General features: G+C 46.6%; 1 protein-coding gene across 1 annotated transcript in view; it reads left to right on the top strand.

Annotated features, from left to right (window-relative positions):
- MISO1 (mitochondrial inner membrane subdomain organizer 1) overlaps positions 1-19842 on the top strand; it is a 142080-nt gene that overhangs the window by 43685 nt on the left and 78553 nt on the right. The window contains exon 3 of the mRNA XM_086944122.1: positions 17153-17306. Coding sequence (XP_086800248.1) covers positions 17153-17306 — 154 coding nt within the window. The remainder of the gene's footprint in view (positions 1-17152; positions 17307-19842) is intronic.

The following is a 19842-nucleotide window of genomic DNA, read 5'->3' as shown; positions in this document are numbered from 1 at the left end:
TAAGAGTTTGAAATTCCTCCTTGAGGGAGCTGAATAAGTCCTCCATGAAGGACCGCGTGACCGGCGGCTCGCCCACAGCGGCGTCCGTTGATGCCCGGGAGGCCCCCGGGGACGGCTGCGTCCTGTCGCGTAGTTGCTGGGACCTGCCGAGCATTTCCGGCAAAGTGCGATCTCCTCGTGCCGCTCCACGTCTTCCAGTCATCTTGGGGCCCGGCAAAGCCCAGGGTCAGTTGTTGTAGGCGAGCGCCGCCGTTCGCGAGCACCAGATGTGAGGCCCTCGCCGAGGACAAGGGTAGTGCGTCACAGGCGACAAAATGGCGGTCCGGGCCTGGGCAAGACGGCCCCCGGGCCAGTAGGGCAGGCAGCTACGTCCGAAGTGCAGGGCTCCCGCCTCGTGCTCCCAGGGAGGGCAATAGATGAGTCGGTGCCAGGACGAGCCAAAGCTCCCGTGTGAGAAGGGCGCGGGCAGGGGTCACTGGGCTCAGCCACACAAAGACAAGATGGCGGGAGGGTGGGACCCAAGAAGGCAGCCCGGGCCAGCAAGTCCGTGGGCGACTCTCAAATGGTAACGGGTCCGGAAAGTATGAAACCGGGGCCTCCCTCCACCACCAGTTGATTTGCCCGGCTCGGGCACTGCTCGAACTCCGCCATCCAGCGCCTCCAGGCGCGGAGTTCGCAAGTCGTCACCCTTCGAGACCCCGGGTAGGGGGGAGTCCGCCGGTACAGGGCTAAGGTCCGTCGCCCAGCAATGGTGCCCGCCACCAGGGCACCGGCCAGGAAGCCACCTCACTCCGCGGAGTCCGTCTAGTCCGCTCCCTCGGGATCTCCGGCTTTCCGCTTTTCAGCACTCGGGCCAGCCAAGGCGCGCGGACAGCGCCGCACTACGCTCCGCCTCCAGGCTCTTCTCCTCGGGGCGACCCGGGCTCCACTCCTCGGAGCGATCTCCGAATAAACTTTTCTGGAACTTCCCCCGGGGCCACAGAAGTCAAAGTGGCACCAAAATGTGCCCCACGAACTCCGGCACAGTCCTCTCACCCGCAGAGCAGCCGCGGGGGGAGAGAAGCGCAGGAATCAGGGCTCAGGCTGAGCTGGGCGGGAGGAGCTACGGGAGGAAGCGTCCGCTCACCCCGCCATCTTGGCCACGCCCCCCCTAACATCCCTTTTAGAACCTTAGATCTCCTCTGCCGGAGAGAAAATAGATGTTTAGTAGATACTAATAATGGAGTGGTAATATGCTATTGTCTGATAACATAAATGAAGAATAGTGCAAAAATGGAGGAGAGGATGTCGTTGAACGAGCTAAGGGTACAAATTCTGAGAACCTTATGATCTGCACGGCAATGGGAGTAGAACCATACTTTGATATGGTCATTAATACTTAGGAACGAATTCTCCTTTCCAAATTTAGATTCAACATTATTCGACGTTATTTGTGTTCCCCCCTGAGGCAGTTTGATCGGTCATCTATTATGATTTCCCCATTTGATGAGTTTCCTACCCAAAGCCTATTGCACTTTACTTTTTTTGTTGTAAATGTTATGCTCTAAATACCAATCGATTTTAAGTTTTGATTTTGAGAAGGTTTGGCTTTGTTAATTACAGGCCCACTCTGCTATTTCTTCAGCAGCTTAGCTCCCCTCTTGTATGTTCTAGTGTTAGCTCTTTTCTAAGATCTCCCCTTTATCACAGGAAACAATTGCTGTTTTAATAATCTTTTTAATGATTTTTGTATGTATTATCTACTGATTCACGATTTTTTATATTTAATGTTTGCATTATTTATTGATTTACACCTTTTTATATTTAATGTGTATATGCATTTTCTGCTTTTATTGGTTTTAAAAAAGCATAGTGCTTTAATATATCATTGAAGTTCAACTTTTTTTTATAAAGTTCTTTTTATTGAGCATTTAACCAAATAGCTGAAAGCTGCATTCACATTGACAGAGAAAAAAGAACAAGCATTGGCATAGCCAATAAGTCTCGCCTTTGGGACCTTATAAGTATTTAGTTATGCAGCACAATATCCTTTATCCTTACTGCTACAACATTAACTGTTGCATGGCTAAACACTTATAAGGTCCCAAAGGCGAGACCTATTGGCTATGCCAATGCTTGTTTCCAAATGTTGGCTGCTATGCATGAGCACCAGTTAGTTGCACAAGGACACATTCATTTTTGGTAGGAACAGGGAGATTAAGTGATTTGCCCAGAATCACAGGATGTTGAGCCAATGCCGAGGCTGGAACCTGGTTCCCCTTTTCCAAAGTCGGCAGCTCTGGTCGTTACGCCACATCCCCCCACCTCAGGGCCAACGCCCACTATCTTTGGAAGTGATACTTCTAAATGAGTTAGGTCTGAGGAGGAAGAGAAAAGTTAACCGTTTTGGGGACCGTGCCAAGCTGAGAAACAGCCAGAACACTCTGGCCTGTGTATGTGCTGCGTGATCTCACCAGCACCATGACCCCTGCGCTGCCTGTGCGCTCTGCAGTACTGCACGGACATTTCACGCTCAGCGTGGGGACTGCAGCGAGGGGGGAGGTACACAGTGGAGGGCGCAGATGGGTAGCCGGTGCCAAGGCATCGTGCTGCAAAACGCCTGCCATCTCTTTCTCCAGGTGGCCTGCCTGCCATCTGGAACAGAACCCTATTCATGGACATGTGCTTGGCGCTGCGGCGACGCGCCCAGCCCCCTCCACTGCTCCGGCTACTGTACTCCTCTGGCCTCTACAGACCTGGCGCAAGGGACAGTGGTTCTCTGCACGCGGGACGGGAGTAAAGGAGGCACTATGATAATGATAATGCCATTTATAAAGCGCATCAATTACCCGGAGGTGTTCTGGTGCTATCTAGATCCTCTGAGGCCGCCGGCGGAAAAACGAAATTATAGGGACCTGCTCATTGTGAGAAGAGCCAAGTTGTTAGCCATTTTCGGAAGGACAGGAGATCCATAGTGTTTCTTAAATGAAATGGCAGATCATTCCAGACTTTTGCTGCACAGTGAATGAAGCTTTTGCACCCAATTGGGCTTTTTTATACGCAGCACTAAGACTAGCTTGGCTCCTTTTGACCGCAATGTACTTTCAGGAGTATACTATTGGAGTCTGTGCTTTAGATAATCCGGTCCTGTGCCATGAAGAGCTTTAAAAACTAGGCCCAGAGCCTTAAAGCGTACTCGACTCTTGACTGGGAGCCAATGCAATTTCTTTATGTCTTTGGATACTGAGGAAAATCTCGACGTTCCTGTGAGCAGTCTAGCTGCTGCATTCTGCAACATCTGCAGTTTATTCAGGGACCTTTGTCAAACGTTTAGGTACAGCCCATTGCAGTATTCCAGTCTTGCCATTACAAGACCTGTGGCAATATTTTCTTAAGCATTCTAATAACAAACATAGTTTTTGATGCCACTGCATTTACTTGGGGCTCGAAGGTAAGTCCCTCGTCCAGTATTACGCCCAAGTTTTTAACCTTTTTAGTGGGAACGGGAAGAGTGCCAAACGTGTCCGGCCCCCAATTAGGTGTCCAAATGTTGGCGTTATTGCTGAACAATATAACCTCAGTTTTACCCGAGTTAAGCTTGAGGCAATTCTCTGCCATCCAGCTAGCCACTGATAGCATACAGTCCTGGAAGGGTCCTTCAGTGCCTGCTGCCTCTTTGCCAGGTGTCAGAGATACCACAATTTGAGTATTATCTGCAGAGGTGGTAAGGCCAATTCCAAGTGGACTTATGAGGGGAGCAAAGCACCAACATAAACATTGAAAAGCGTTGGACTGAGAGAGGACCCCTGAGGGACCCCACAGGGCAGTGTAAGAGTTTCAGACTGGTAGTCCCCCAGTGCCACAATTTGTCTTCTGTCCGCAAGGAAGGATCTTTCCCACGGATGCCACATGCTTTTAGACGGTCCATTAGTATTGTATGATGCAACGTTTCAAAGGCGCCGGACAGGTCCAACAGGATCAATGCTGCCCTGCCTCCCTGATCTACAGCTTCCCTGATCTCCTCCGTGGCTTTAATGAGAGCGGACTCTGTGCTGTGACCCACTCTAAAACCATATTGAGAGGGATCCAGCACTTGTGTCTCCGCTAGAAAGCGGCTTAGTTGTCTATTCATGATTTTCTCGATCAGTTTTGCTGTTAGTGCGAGTCTAGAAATCGGGCAAAAATTGTTCGAATCGTTGGGGTCCAAACTGGGCTTTTTTAGAAGGGGCAGAATGGATGCCAGTTTCCATCACATAGGGAAGTGCCCTGTTACGAACATCATATTAAATATGGATGTCAGTGAACCTACGATTGGGCCCAGGGCCAGATTGATCACCACAACTGGACAAGGGTCGTAAGGTGAACCAGAGTTTACCTCCATAAGGTAAACTATCTGGATGCTATACGAATGCTCAGAGTGGCCCAGTCCACCCTATTGTGTCCTTTCACCCCCTTCACTCAAGCTTACAGCAATTGTAATGACGTTTAGGAAATACCGTTCTTACAGAAAAACGTTTATGTGAACTCATGCCAAATGTCTGGTGTTTGGTGCTTGCAAGGTTGTCCCTGTTTCCACTAATTTGAGATCACACCACAGGCAGGGCGGAAACTTTCACCCTACAAGCAAAGCTTGCAGGAAGCCTTGCACCAGCTCTTGGCTTTCGGCCTGTCTGGGAAAGCGAAAGCACGCCGCCATGCACGCGTAGGAACCAAAAAATGCGCACGTGTGTGCACAAAGATGGCGCGGGCTGTCCACATGCGGGTACATTTTTTGTCCCTACAAGTGCATGTTTAGCTTTGCGGATGGCGAGAGCAGCCATCTTCGTACTGTTGGACGAGCGTGCATTCAGCCTTGGCTGAATCGATTCCAAAAGGTCCTCTCCATGGCGGCTGCTTTCACCAGGCGAGACCTAAACTGGGCACCAACAGCCAGATTCATCATTGAAAATTGCGCTCGCAAAGGGCCAGATTCTGAGAATCTGGCCCTTTGTTAGCGCAATTTTTGCATTTGGGATTCATCATCCCAAATGCAATAATCGCTAATAGCAAAATCGCTAAATTGCGAGGAATTGCATTTAAGGAATCTCTTTTTGAGATTCCTTAAATGCAATTTATTAACCATTTTATTTTTTGGCAATTCGCAATTTTTGGCCGCTATTTACCGCAAAGTCTGACTTCGTGGTAAATAGCGAAAACTTAGAAAAAAAAAATTACGTTGTATGTTACACACACACATGTCCTTTGGACATGTGTGTGTGCAACATCAGTCTACATTTTCATTTCAGGGGTGCTACAGAGTGTCCTTTAGACACCCCTGGCACCCTTGAAATCGCATACTTATTTGCGATTAGCAAATTGCTAATCGCAAATAAGGAATAACTCCCCATTCATTCCTATGGGCTTTTAGGCCCATAGGAATGAATGGGGAGTTATTACTTATTTGTGATTAGCAATTTGCTAATCGCAAATATGGAAGCTGTAGGAATCGCAATTTATTTTGCGATTCCTACATGAATCCCGTTTTGCAAGTCCTCAATAGCGATTCCTTAATAATCGCTATTAAGGACTCGCAAAACGGGACAATGATGAATCTGGCTGCAAGTCCCTTACTCAGATGACACTGTTATGAAGTTACAGTCTCTAGCATTGAGGGGGTCAGACCAACTCTTCTTATACATGCCCTCTCAGCCTAATTTACAAAATAATTTTATTAAACAATCCCAAACCATTGTGACATCCCCCCAACCTCCCCCCACCCTCCCCAATGAAGAACAAATGGAGGACGAATAGTCAGATGTGTCCATCGTCTTTTTGCATTTTACCAATGATTTGCTGGCCCAGTCAGGTTTTCCATCGTCTCTTTACTAAAACTGGAACAGGTGCATATCACGTAGTCAGGGTGAGTAGACCGCTAAGGAAAGGCCTTTTGTCAGGTATGCGACAAGCCTAAAAATATCCGCCATCCTTTCCATGGTCAGGATCTTCCAGAGGCGAGAATGCCACTGTGAGAGCGCCGGCGTTGCCTTTTTTTTCCAGGACGCTGCAATTGCTATCTTAGCTGCTCCTAAGCATGCCCCCATAATAGCTCTGTCAGCTTTGGTTTGGTGTTCTAGCTCTGGTCCCCTCAAGCCCAGTAGTGCACCCTCCATGGTGGTCGGAGTAGGGTATCCCAGCATATCCTTCATATGTGATAGGATTTCCTCCCAAAAAGGACGTATCGTCGGGCAATCCCAGCAAATATGAAAGAAATCTCCTAAGAGGCTGCATCCCCTCAAGCACAAATCCAACGTTTCTGGGAAGATATTTTTGAGTTTGGTTGGGTATAGGTACCAAACAAAGAGGGTCTTATAGTGTGCTTCCCTCAGATCTAATGAATGGTTATCTTTGGCCATGTCTCTCCACAGCTGCGTCTATTCCGCTTAAGAGATCTCTCTCCCTGCCCACTGGTCCCAGGTCTGCATGTATTGGGGGCTCGGCGCCTGTGCGGTAGTGAAAAGAAGATTGTATAGACAGGAAATCACTCCCCTTATTGAGCCCACCTTCTGAGCAAATTTCTCTGTTGGTGTCTTTAAGCGCGTAGCAGCCTCCCGAACCTGCGATTGTGGTGCCCAATGTTTAAGTTGAAGATAAAGGAAGTGCTTATTTGGTAGAACATTAAAATTCCACTGACAAGTGTCAAAGGTTAAAATATCATAGTTATAAAAGAGGTCGGAGAGCATTAGGCACTCTCCTTCCTTCCAGGCATCAAAGGGACCCTCATGGAACGCTGGGGGGAATGCCGGGTTAAAATGAATCTGGGTATATGGCGAAGGGAAAGAGGACCAATCTGGACCCCAGACCTTAAGTGTAGTGTGTGTGGGGGTGGTAAGATATGCGTTCAGCGGTCTATCTTCCTTAGGCTTCCATATCAATCCCAGATCATTCTACCCACTATTGTCCTATCCATGTGAAGCCAATGTTTTTCGTCTCTCTTTTAGACCATTCTGTCAGAATTCTTAACTGAGCAGCTTTAAAATATAGCTCAAAGTCTGGAAGTGCCACTCCTCCCTCGCTTCTCGGACGTCGCAAAGTGTGGAGGGGAGCCGGGCCCTGCCATCTTGCCAGATAAAAACGAATAATGAGAGAACGTAATATGGGCAAGAATCCCCTCTCCAGATCTATTGGTAAGGCTGAAGTTCAACCTTATTTATGTACTTTACAGTTGGGATACTGTGATTTTCATGATTATGAATGTCCTTCCTCGTATCATCTGTGAAAAACACATGAATACCCAGTACTTTGGCTTTTCCTAGTAGCCAAATCAGTTTTACTTAAGATAGGTGGTATACTTTTCTTTTAGCTAGTTTTTTTTTCATTACATATTTTATTGAGTTTTTATACCAGATCGACCTGGGTATACCGGATACATGAAGACATACATATCAGATTAAAAGACATTAATGATTCCAAATTCTCCCCGGTTATGGCTACTATACATATGAGAAAACTGATATAAACAGCAACCGACTGTATAAAACATTGCGCATCCAGACCCTGACTCTGACCCTGTTCCCACCCATCCCTTTAATTAGGGACCCTGATCGGTGTTGTATTATTTTGGTCTGGCCCGAATTACTGACTTCCGTTGTTCAATCTTTGGCCCTGTGTGATGTCGGAGTTCTGCAATAAGCCTCTATAATCTGCCCATTTTTGCCATATTTTGCTGTGTTTTTATGGGCAGCCACATGACCTGAAAATAGGGAGTTCTAGGCCCATATTGAAGACAGTGCCTTTTTCCATGCACCTATGCTGGTTGGAGTATTCAGCTTTCCATAGTCTATCTATGCCATGCTTGGCTAGCGTTAGACCCAGGAAGATTAGGTGTCACTTATATCTGTTTCCCCCTATTCCATCTGTGCAATGTAGTCTGCCATGCCAATACTTCCGCCAGGCAGTTTATTATGCTGTGCCAAAAGCTCCTAAAGCTACACAGGACCATATCGTACGTAGGAAAGTACATTCGTCATGATGGCATCGTCGGCACTGTGGGGATGTAATCAGCCCTGATTTCCTAAGTCTGTGTCTAGTGTAATACACTTTGTGGCGTTATTTAAATTGTATGAGTCTTAAGCAGATGGAAATTGCTGCCCCTCTGGGTGATTCTAATGCTTCTGTCCAATTGTTGACATTGATTGGGCCCAAGTCTGTTGCCCCTGCTGCCCGCAGGAAATCTAAGGTACTGGGCTTGTTCGTATTCACGTATTGATATATTTTTGATATTTGAGGTCTCTAAGATCTTCCATCAAGATGTTGCCCTCAAGTGGGCTTGACTCGGAATATTGTTTAAGTCTCAGATATATGGATGACGAGCATGACTTAGTTGTAAATACTTATAAAATTGTGTATGGGGCATGAAAAATTCTGCTTGAAGTTCCTGAAAAGATTCATGACATCTCCAATGGTAGGGATCCCGATTTGGTCCCAATGCATAAAGTCCTGAAGGTCCACCACTTGGGGGAGTAGGCGGTTTCTCCACAACAGGGTTTCTCTAGGGATGCGGTTCCACCAGCCCATCTGGCAGAGAGACTGTCGCCAGACAAGAATCACTACTCTAGTCGCAGGGGAAAATTTTGGGGATCTAATCTATTGTATAAGTATGTGTAAAGAGAGGGGTCTCCCATGATACATTGTTCCAATTTATACGCTGGGTCATCTCTAGATCCATGCCACCATTTGTTCAGGATCTGTAAATGCGCCATTGCATGATATGATTGTACATCTACGGCGGCTGTTCCACTGCAAAAGTTGGATTGGAAACAAGTTCGAAGGGCGACTCGTGCTATGCTGCCTCCTGATAAAAACTGACTGAGGATTGTATTGATTTGTCAGTGCCATGTTTGGAATCGGGTATGGATGGGATTGTAGCTGGTATAACGTACCAGGAAGGGAAACCATCTTAAAGATTGCGGATCTTCCATAGAGTGAAAGGGGAAGATTGGACCAGGAGCCTACCTCTGTTTTAACCCAATCTGTTATGGCGCCTACATTTCTGTCCCATGAAACTGATTGTGTATCTGATAGATAAACTCTGAGTTATTGTAGGCCGTTGGTCGCAATTGTCAGCTCTTCTAACAAGGGTCTGCTCCCCAGGGTCCCTTTTACTGCCCAAATGGATGATTTAGATTTTTTCATGTAGAGGCCTGATGTCACGCTAAATATGCGCATAATTTGAAGGAGTCTCGGGCCGGATCTATGTGGGTCTGTGAAGAAGAAAAGAACATCATCTGCATAGAGTGCTATGCGGTCTGATATCTCTGGTGACCACTCAAAGCTACGCACCAAGGCATCACGCCTTACCCCTGCGGCTACTGGTTCTATGGCAAGGGTAAATAAGATGGGGGAGAGGGGGCATCCTTGTTGGGTGCATCCCCCCATTGGGAATCGGTCGGACACTGTGCCGGCAACCCGAATCGAAGCCGGTAACCGTCTATGGGCAATTAATTTGGGACCCATATTTAAATGTTTCAGCAGTATGAACATATATGTCCATCTAACGGTATCAAATGCTTTGTCCATATCTACGAGAAGCATAACGGCGGGTTAGCCCAACCGATCCGTCACAGCGATTGCATTGTGTGCCTGACGAATATTGTGATGCATCGCTCTTTGCAGCTTAAAGCCGGCTTGGTCTGAGTGAATCAAGTCGGCCAGGTGGGGTATCAACCTATTTGCCAGAGCTTTTGCAAATAAATTGGCTTCTAAATTTAAAAGTGAGATGGGTCTGTACGATGAGCAGCTTTCAGGTGGGCGGCCTGGCCTCAGATAGACTACAATTTTTGCGTGTCTCCAATGGGGTGGCAGACATTTGACTTAGAGCTTGGTTGAGTGTGGCTAGGTATCGAGCACCTAATATCGACATAAACGCCGTAAACTACTCACAAGGATACCCACTGGGCAATGGCTTTACCGGACAGCATAGCCGAAATGGCCGCAGTCAGTTCTTTGAGGGTGATCGAGACTTCCAGGGTCACTCGTGCTGCATCAGAAAGCGCCCTGGATGGTATATCTCGAAAGAAATCCTTGATCTGGGATTCTGTAAGGACTTCATATGTGGTATAGAGGGATTTGTAGAATTCGACAAAACAGTGACCCACGTTGACTGGCTCTGTGAGAATCGAGCCACCTCCTGTTTGAATTGCCGGTATGTGAACCGGTTTCATGGTATATTGACATAATCTATAGTGGAGTTTCCCGGATTTGTCTCCCCATTGATATATCCTGCTTTGTGTGGCATACCAGGCACTTTTGGCTTCGTCTAGTAGTACCTGATGGTATCTTTTTTGCATTAAGCCTAGTTGGCTACAAGCGCTGCCCCATCTCCTTCTCTGCCCCGTTGCTCTAAGCCTTACAGTTGTGCTTCCAAATGCAACTGCGTCTGTTTTTTCCAATGCCGTTCTGCAGCTCAGTAGCTTATATCAAAGCCTTTTATAGTCTGTGTCATTGCTTCCCACAAAACTGTGCTAGAAGAAGACGTATCTTAGTTAAATGAGAACTAGTCGTGTAGAGCTTTATGTATACATGCTCTGTAATGTGGATTCTGCCTGAGCCATGGTGAGAGGCGCTAACGAAAGTTAATACTTGTAGTCTCCCTGGTGAGTGGTCTAATAGACCTCTGGGCATGATCTGACCTTCAGCTACTCTGTGGGCGTGTTCTCTGGTTATGAATAAATAATCAAGTCTAGAAAAGGAACTAAGGACAGAGGAGTAACGTGTGTACCCAGGTGTAGTGGGGTGTAGGGCCCTCCAAGTATTAGTCTATCCCAGCATCTCTGTCAGGGGGCCCAGGCGAGATTCTTTTGGTACGCTCTGTGGAGCTATGTGTCTCCATCTTTCGTGTTCGGGATGAATCACTTCATTCCAGTATCCCCCAATTATTGTGAGACCCTCCGGTATCGAACCCCAGATTTCTATTACGTGTTCTGTGAAAGATTGATTTAGAGTTGGGGTGCATATACACTGCCTAGTACTATCGCATCTCCACCCACAGTACCCTGCACAAAAATGTACCCGCCGTGTGGATCAGCCCATGTACGTGTATGAATGAAGGGAATTCTCTGCTGAATTAATATTGCAACCCATCTAGAGCCTCTGCTAAAGCCTGAGTGAAATATATGCATGAAGCCGTAGCGTGCCAGGCATGGTGTCTTACTTTCCATAAGATGCATCTCCTGTGAAAGCAGGATATTGGCACCCATGTTTTTAGCTTGTTTGAGAACGGCATCCCGTTTGACCTTCTCTGTGAGGCCTCGGATATTACATGTGATCAGATTAAGTTTACTAACTTGACTACTCCGAATAAAAGATTTTATCAGGGTGTGTGGTGGGCGTCGCAGCCCCGCCCACCTTTTAGAACGCCCGCACCGCGACGGAAATGCCGCTGCGGTTAAGGAGTTAATGTCCGTACTGGCATAGTCAATAGTCTGTTGTGTTTGTTTTCTTTGCTACTTGAGTTTCTGTGCATTTGTGACAATTATCATCTTCTGTGTTCAACTGCTTAGGGTCTCTGGTTGTTTGACTCCTCTTGATCTGGAATGCCAAGATGATCTTGATCTACGTCGTTTATCTGTCTTGGTTTTCTGGCTGTGTCTTGGGTCACCAGATGACGAGTGAGTCCGAGTCTCGCGGTGGAGTTATATGTGGCTTCACAGGGCAGATCTCGTCCGCCCACTGGAACACTTCCTCTGGTGTGACGAAAAACACTGTGCGGTTTTGGTGGGTGACTCTTAATCGTGCTGTAAAAAGGAGCATGTATGGGATCCGTAATTCCTGTAGGCGAGCTTTCGCTGCAGTAAATGACTGGCGCTGCTGAGAGGATGTGGCCTAACGGTTAGGGTGGTCGACCTTGGAGCTGGGAAATCGGGTTCAAGTCTCAGCAGGGACGCTCAAGATCCTGTGATTCTGGGAAAATCACTTAATCTCCCTGTGCCAAAAATTAATGTGCTCGTCTGTAACTCAACTGGTGCTCCTGTAAAGCGCTCTGATACCTTTGGGTCTAGTTTGCGCTATATACAACTCACGAAAAAAACAGTGTAGTCCGGAAAAATCATTATGCAATTAGATTCATATGTGAGGGATTCCTGGGACCCGGCCAACCGCAGGATAATATCTCTATTGTGATAATTGAGTATGCGAGCAATGACCAGCCGTGCCCTGGCGCCCGGGGGAGGCTTAGCAGCCAGAGCTCTATGTTCCCGCTCAATAATGAAGCAGGTTGACAGGGTCTCGGCCAGAATCCATGATTTGAGCCATTGGATGAGGAATGCACCTGTGTCCATGCCTTCTCAGCCCTCAGGAAAGCCCACAAAACAGAGAATATTTCTATGTGCTCTGCCTTCAGCATCTTCTACATGAGTTGCAAGTCCATGCGTACGTTTTTCGAGAACATTAACCTATCCTTGGAGTGTTGTGACCGCATCTTCATCCTCGAAGACCCTAGATTCAGCCTAAGGCGTTCTATTGCGTTGCATGGATCCGGGCGCAGTAGCATAACATCAGACCCCACTGCGCCAATTTTAGCATCCAGCATATCCCTTGATTGAGTAATTGCAGCGAGCAGCGCTGCGTTGTCTGGGATACTATTCTGGCTGCACGTAGCAGTGGTCCCCTAAGTGCCCTTACCGGTGAACATATCCATTGTGCGTTGCTTAGATGCGAAGCCAGTAGATTTGTGTTTGGACATAACTGCTGCGAATTCTGGGATGGTGTGTTATGTAACCAGGGAGTTGTTCTGAATAGGACAATCTCCTTTTGCCGCCCCAGTGGGTGGTGGGTATGCGGGAAGCTGTCCATCGTCTCTTGTTGTGGAGGAGAGTTGGGGTTTAGCATTTCCACTATAGGTGTTTGGTAGAGGAACCTCTCCCACCACAAGCCGCCCCAGAACTTAGTCTGGTCGCCTCCACAGAGAGATCTGTACCCCCTCAACAGGTGCTGCATCTTTGCCCATGGGCGCCTTTATTTGTTGTTTAGTACCTTGTCACCCCAGCAGGTTAGAATGTTAAAAACTAACCTTCTGTATCACATCTTTCCAATTTAGTGCCCTCTTGTGGTTATCTGTGTAATGGTGTGTTCGTTACTGCTATGTCTTGTATATATTACTCAAGGTCCCACCATGGCTGGGGAATATCCTGCACTGGCTATGATCCTTTCATATGATGTCAGAGCCCCTGCTCATACAAGGATTTGCCATTAAGCCCGGGTTCCAGGCCTCTGCCCCGCTCCAGCAGCGCCGACCAGCCATGTGTTGAATAGTGCTCTCCCCCTTGATGCTCTAAGCATCTCAGTCCTCAGTGTTGTTCCTCGACGCTCGGTGATTAGGTAATTGGCCCGCCAGGAGAGGGCGCCCTGCCATGGGGCTGTGTTATAGGCAGGGGAAACCCCAATCAACCCTTGTAGGCTTGGGCACTGTATAATTAAGGTCAAAGTTTGCTACAAGGGAATTATTTAAGAAAATAGTCGATCTAAACTGTGAGTTGTACATATGTAACACACTCAAATGTATCCACAGGATATCAATCTTAGTACATAATCGAAATACATCGGTGAAAGGTACAAAGTGAACACACAGAGAAAGGAAATATATTTAGAAAAATGTATCTTTACTAAAGAAACACAAAGTTGGGGAGACAAATGTAGAAAAATGAATTCAAGCAATAGTAATGAACAGAGATAAGCAATAGTTCCTCTACAGTTCACAACTAAAAACATCAACTCCTAGTGAGTATAGCAAACAACCAAAATTAATTAATAAAGAATGGTCGTGAGTTTGTGCCAATGCAACATTTCTGGAGATGATGGAAGTGCTGACACCCCAGTAGCAGGGATGTGGAATTCCTATAGCCGGACGCCCAGGACATATTGTTTGGGGTCAAGGGCAACAAGTTTTCGTGTGTATTTTGCCTTGGAACAAGTAAGCCCAACCCCCTGCAGCACAAACACTGGCTTCCAGTTTGCAGTACCACATTATGGATCAGGAAAGGGCACTGTCTGCAGTTACGGTAATATTTTTGGCCATATGTTAATGCTGTTCAAACTTGCATTTATGGTTCATTAATTGAAAGCCTTTATTATTAGGGTAAGCGCTCTAAGTAAATGTTGTGAGCTCTGACTGCATGATGTAAATATTTTCAGTAGCTTGAAAGCAAGATTGATGATTCTTTGCTTTCAAAATAAAATTGTCATAAAAAAATGAAAGCTGGACAAAAAGAAACATTTCGCTAAACTACTGACAAATCTCAGGTACCATTTCTTTGCAGCATCATTAAGTAACATGTGTTGATGCATGTAGTATTTCCCAAAAATATTCATAAGTTAAAAATCAGTGTCACCAGTTTCAATAAGATTATCTGAAACAAAAATGAACAAGCATTGGCAAAGCCAGTAGGTATTAAATTGGTGGTCAGCTTTTTAGTTTCGTCAATGTGTGAATTGTTTTGGCATGCTTTTTGTAAAACCTTATTGGTGTGGGAGCTGCCAGGCCCTCATCATTATAACAAACATTGGCAAAAGTATTAATTGGTTTTGTTCTCAAAAAGCTCACACTGCCACAGTAGTTACAAGCACTGAACAAAACTACTTTGTGCCAATATGCTCCTTGTGAAAGAGCAAAATGCTGTCACTAACAGTGAAGCCAGCTGATACAGAGAGAGACAGAATTTTAATAATCGCAAAAGGTCATGGTCAACGCCAGACCAAATTAGGGACCCAATTATTAAGGAGAGTTTCATAAGTGCACCAGTGGTATATGTCCTTGCGTTAAGTGCAGCTATACAGCTTTCATGAATTCCCAAGATTTTATAGAAGTAGGACAAGAAATAGTACTCCTAGAAAATATTTGTGTACTGAATTTTAGCATGATCAAATATGCATGTGTAGGTTTACGTCTGCCATTGTCAAGAGCACATTTCCAACATTTCTCAGTATGGGAAAAGATTAGAGAAGAGGTGCTGAAAACCCTTAAAACATGGTAATTAGTAGGTTTGCACAGACTCAAAAGGACATTCTAACCCTGTAACTATTGCCCCAGTATGTAGATCTGTGGAAACGTGGCAACATAAGGGGATTGTAAGTATTCAAACACTACTATGGTATGAGCCCTGGCATAATCAGAAAGGTCATATAGGAGCTCTTATATAATGAGATTGCTGCCATAATTAGTCGCAGCACTACATGGCACCAAATGGACAAGTGGATTTCTTAACAGGACATGTACATTTATGAAGCAACCTGCCCCTTGGACAAGTAGATATTTTATTAAATTGCACACCCCTGCTGGTAGTCCGATGCCTGGTCGCGTGCTGTAGGCTGCATGGCCTGACTGGGGCCACTCAGTCCACCCAGCGCCCCGCGGACATCAACCGCTAGGTACAGTATGTTTAAATGAGGCTTTTATTCTCTGTAGATGCCGGATCGCTGCTGCCGTGTTTGTGTGTCCCCTGAATCGCCTCTGAGCTGCTACTCTACCGCAGCACCCCCCGATGGCAGCTTGTTTCTGTGCTGTTTGTTCCCTTTACTCCGGGTGCATCCCCGGAGCTGCAATGACGAGATTTGGAGCTCCTTGTGTGGAACCTCCAGGACCCTGGGCACGAAAGCTCCCCTTTGATTTGTCAATGTGGCAGTGTGGTGCTTGCTATGGATGTACTTCAATCTTCCCGACGGCGCCCTTGGGCATAGATTAATTAAAATATACTGGGCGACTCCACACGCCATAAGGGGCCCCCGTTCTGAAGTACAGCACTCTGTAAATGAGGATATGCCGGCAGGATTCTGATGGGTATGGATTGGGCTATAGAAGCTGTTCTACAGTGTGTCCGCCATGTCGGACTACTTGGCCAAACTCCCCTTGGCTAGGTTTTGTTTTCAAAACTCTTTTTAATAAGTCAGCTGATATAGTGTTTGTAAGCACTACAAAGCAATGAGAAGATACAATTTTCCATATATTGAACACCGAGCAGGTGACTATTATATAGTAGTTAAATAATAAGAAACTAAACATTTCCAGATCGTGAACGACTGCCACAAACATTGTAACACACTGTGTCACATACTGTAAAACAGAACCCTGATTATGCCCTGCATGCCCATATATATATATATAGATATACCTCAAGGCCATCTGAGCAGCCATAAAGCCCCATGCTGCATCCCTATATGGTTTCGAAATCCGCAGGGTGCAGAGGAGGCGACTCCAGTTAAAGGCCACTAAAATCCGCCCAACTCTCCCATATTTTATAATGTTTCTGAGGGCACCCTCTTGGTTTAAAGATAGGTTGTTCCTGACCCATACACCAGTCAAGACCAGCTCGCCAAGAACTCAATTTGAGTGAGGACGGATCCTTCCATGCTCTGGCAATGTCCCTTTCAGCTAGACCTAAGAACAGTAGGTGCCTTTTGTATATATTACCCACTATGTCATCCTTTGTATTCAACAAAACAAGCCTACGTGAAAAAGGTACAACCCACCCCAGTACTTTTGATAGACAGCGAATGACTCCCCCTCAAGAACCGGCCCAAGACTGTACAGTTCCATGTTGTGTGGAGCAGTGTACCTTCCTCTTCTGACATCTAGGGCACATGGGGGAGTCTATCATCCCTGCCCTCCACAGCCGATACCTAGTAAAATATGTGCTCTGCAGGTATTTAAATTGGATAAGCCTGACACGAGAGGTAATCGCCGCGCATCTCTGGGATTCCAAGGCTTCTCGCCAATCATCACTGTCCAAGGGGCCCAGATCTGTCTGCCATTTATCCAGGAGGGGATCTAGAGTCGTGGACAGATTTGTCACTAACATCTGGTATATCTTGGCAGTTTTATGATCACCCAAGTCCCCCATAAAGACTTTAGCCTCAATAGGTTGAATGCGGGAAGAGAGTCAAGTTGTGAAATGTCGCAATTGCAGGTTTCCCTTAGCTAGCTTTTTAATGAATGCTTGTGTGCCTTCTTGTTGACATTTGAAAAAAATATCATCAGTATCAAGAGCAGTGAACAAGAAAAATATGAGGTTTGGTAATCAACAGACTACATTTTAACAACTAGCAATTAATACTTATTTGCACCATACGAATTTGTTGACTCCGTATTTATTTATCTCACAGTGTCCATTATCTCTAACATAAGTGCTGTTTTTTTCTTTTTTAGACGTCCAAATTTACAAAGGCTATAGACATTCCAGTTGAATTTATAGAAAAGAATGTTAAACTGCGTGGTCGAGTACTCCAGATAACTGAAAGAGGATTAGAAGTTGAACATGTTCCTATTACCGTTCCTTTTATTTCTTCTTGGCAAAAGAGATGTAAGTACAAATACAGTTAGGTTTATTTGATTATTTATATGATGCCTACTACTAGCATGATTAATTTCACAGTACAGATGCAGACGTTTTTCAAATATATCAAAAGCAGAGAGGGGAACATGAATTAAAAATGTGGGAAAACTTGTTACGTGTATGAAATGGAAAAGTTATTATTATCCCTTGTATAAATTGCCTTCATGAGATGGTAATTCCGTGCAGAAAATCCAGGGGTTACTCAAAAGTGAACAAGGCTCAATGGAAATCCCAAAGTGCTCTATTCGTGGTAGTGTGGACGAGCAGCTTTAGGCCTAATACAGAGACATTTATTTCACACACATGATCAATAAAAGACACATGACTCAACATGGAGATCCAGACAAATTTTATAAAATTATAATTTGTTTGTACTTTATTTTAATGCCTAGGTCTTCATTATAAGGTAAGTGTTTTTAATAAAAAATATTTTTCACTTTCGGGTGCGCTAGGTGGCGCGCGACCAAGATGGCCGCACACCAGTGAGGCTCCAGCCCTGCCGAGCGGGGAATCATCCTTCTACTCCATCCTGTGACACATTTAAGGTCATCCGACCTCACCACGAGTGACTCGCTCTCCCGCTGATGCCAGGGGTGATTTTTTATAAGATTTACCTTGAGCGCAGCAGACGCAGCGGCCGCTGAAGTTGTGTGCGAGCCTCTGCAGTTTGGACCTGGTGAGGGAAGACAGGCGCTGCAACAATGAAAGGCTACCGCTGCATGGGCCCTGACGCCGGTGGAATGGAAATCGGCCTGCTGTGAAGCTCTGCTGCAGATACGTGCACACCATAACGCGAGGTGAGTGCCAACTCCTAGGGGCACGGGACCGCTTGCGCAGCGGCGCAACAAACAATCTGTACCCCGCGCAGCTTTTATGGACATGTAGCTGCGATATAGAGACGCGCCGCATCTTGAAATGTGTGACTGGGGGCTGGGTGCGACGTCGGCGAACCGAGTGGGAGTCTGAGGTCGGCCCGGGTTAGACTCACCCTGCATCGTGAGTGCCCCAGCCCACCAAATTTAAGTTTGAACATCTCTCCTGCTCATATATTGCAGCCTTTACCCGGCCACTATTGCTGTGAGGGGAAGCCGCAATTTTGGATCGCCTGGTGCATATGGCCTGAGGCAGGAACGACCGGGATTCGGCGTCATTTGCAGTTTTGCATTGCCTGGGCCCCTGCCTATTGTTTTCTACAACAATAGCCCCAGCACGGATTGCACACTGCTATTGCACCCCGCCAAAGATGAGTTACAGCCACATTGTGGATGGCCATTTTAGATCGCCTGGGCTACCTCATTGAACAACACTGCTTGCACGAGCGGTGACGAGTGACTGGTGATAGCAATACTTCTGGCCCAACATTTCCCTGCTCAAAGCTCTCCTGCCCCCCGACTGCTTGCCACGATCCTGGTGCTCCCTGCGGCGCCCTTAGAAGCTTGAGTCCCACTTCACTGGTCCTGAGTGCAGCGATACATTCCCGGCTGCTTCCTAAGCATAGCCATTTTGCACACACGTTCTGCGGGGGCCAAAATCGTAGACTGTCAATCTGCTGTGCTGCCTGTGGCTGTGAGCGTCGCTTTTATGCACTGAACTGCAGGTGTTCTCTGTTGGGGCCTACACAAGGTGGACACCGCCGAGGGCTGCTTTGAGACTTTGACACTACTTCCAAAACCCGCAGCAGGCCGAGGACTACCTCAAACGACACCGCCGCGCAGCAGCTATGTAAGCGGCGGCGCATGAGCGCTCTCCATCCCAATCTCCTCTATCAAACACGGACTGAGAGTTGGTGCTAACAACGGAACTTTGATGACTCTCAATGGAGATCTGAGCTTGAAGACCGAACCTATAGTGGTGAAGTATTGCTGTAACTAATTTTGTGTGACATGTCCCGCTCGGCCACTTACCTCCGTCCCGCCACTGCTGCCCGTTCTTGCAGCGGGCTAGTAGGAGGGTGCAAGTATGGAGGAGAGTGGGCGGGTCATGTTCCCCTAGTGTTTTCCTACGAGGGCGAACCCCCAAGCTTCCACTAAGGAAGGAAAGTACTTGTTGAAAAATGGGATTTCTTTGGGTGGGAGGGGATTCTATGCCCGGCAAGTTGGGGAAGCCGGTGTGGGAGGTGGGGTGGTGTTTGTTTATCGCAATGCTGCAATATGTCCAGGCAATTATGATAAACGGTATATGGTTAAGTACAGAGTATAACTGAGGAAGGTGTGTTAGACAACACACGTCCGCTTAACGGTTTTAGGGTGACATCATGGAATGTGCGGGGTCTGAACAACCCTCAGAAAAAAAGGCAGATACTTGGTTACTTAGATAGACATCATTTCACAGTTGCTATGCTTAAAGAAACACACCTGACTCCTGGATACACACCTCAGTTTGCCTCGCGGTGGACTTCACACCGCTGTTTAGCATCATACTCTGGATACTTTCGAGGAGTCTCAATTTTAATCAAGAGAGGTGTGCCGTTCGTTCCGGGGGGTCGGAGGCTGATGCTGGTGGC

The sequence above is a fragment of the Lissotriton vulgaris genome, chromosome 11, assembly GCF_964263255.1.
Source record: "Lissotriton vulgaris chromosome 11, aLisVul1.2, whole genome shotgun sequence".
Classification (NCBI taxonomy): Eukaryota; Metazoa; Chordata; class Amphibia; order Caudata; family Salamandridae; genus Lissotriton; species Lissotriton vulgaris.
Note: the sequence above shows the minus strand (reverse complement) of the source record. Positions and strands in the feature narration are given on the sequence as shown.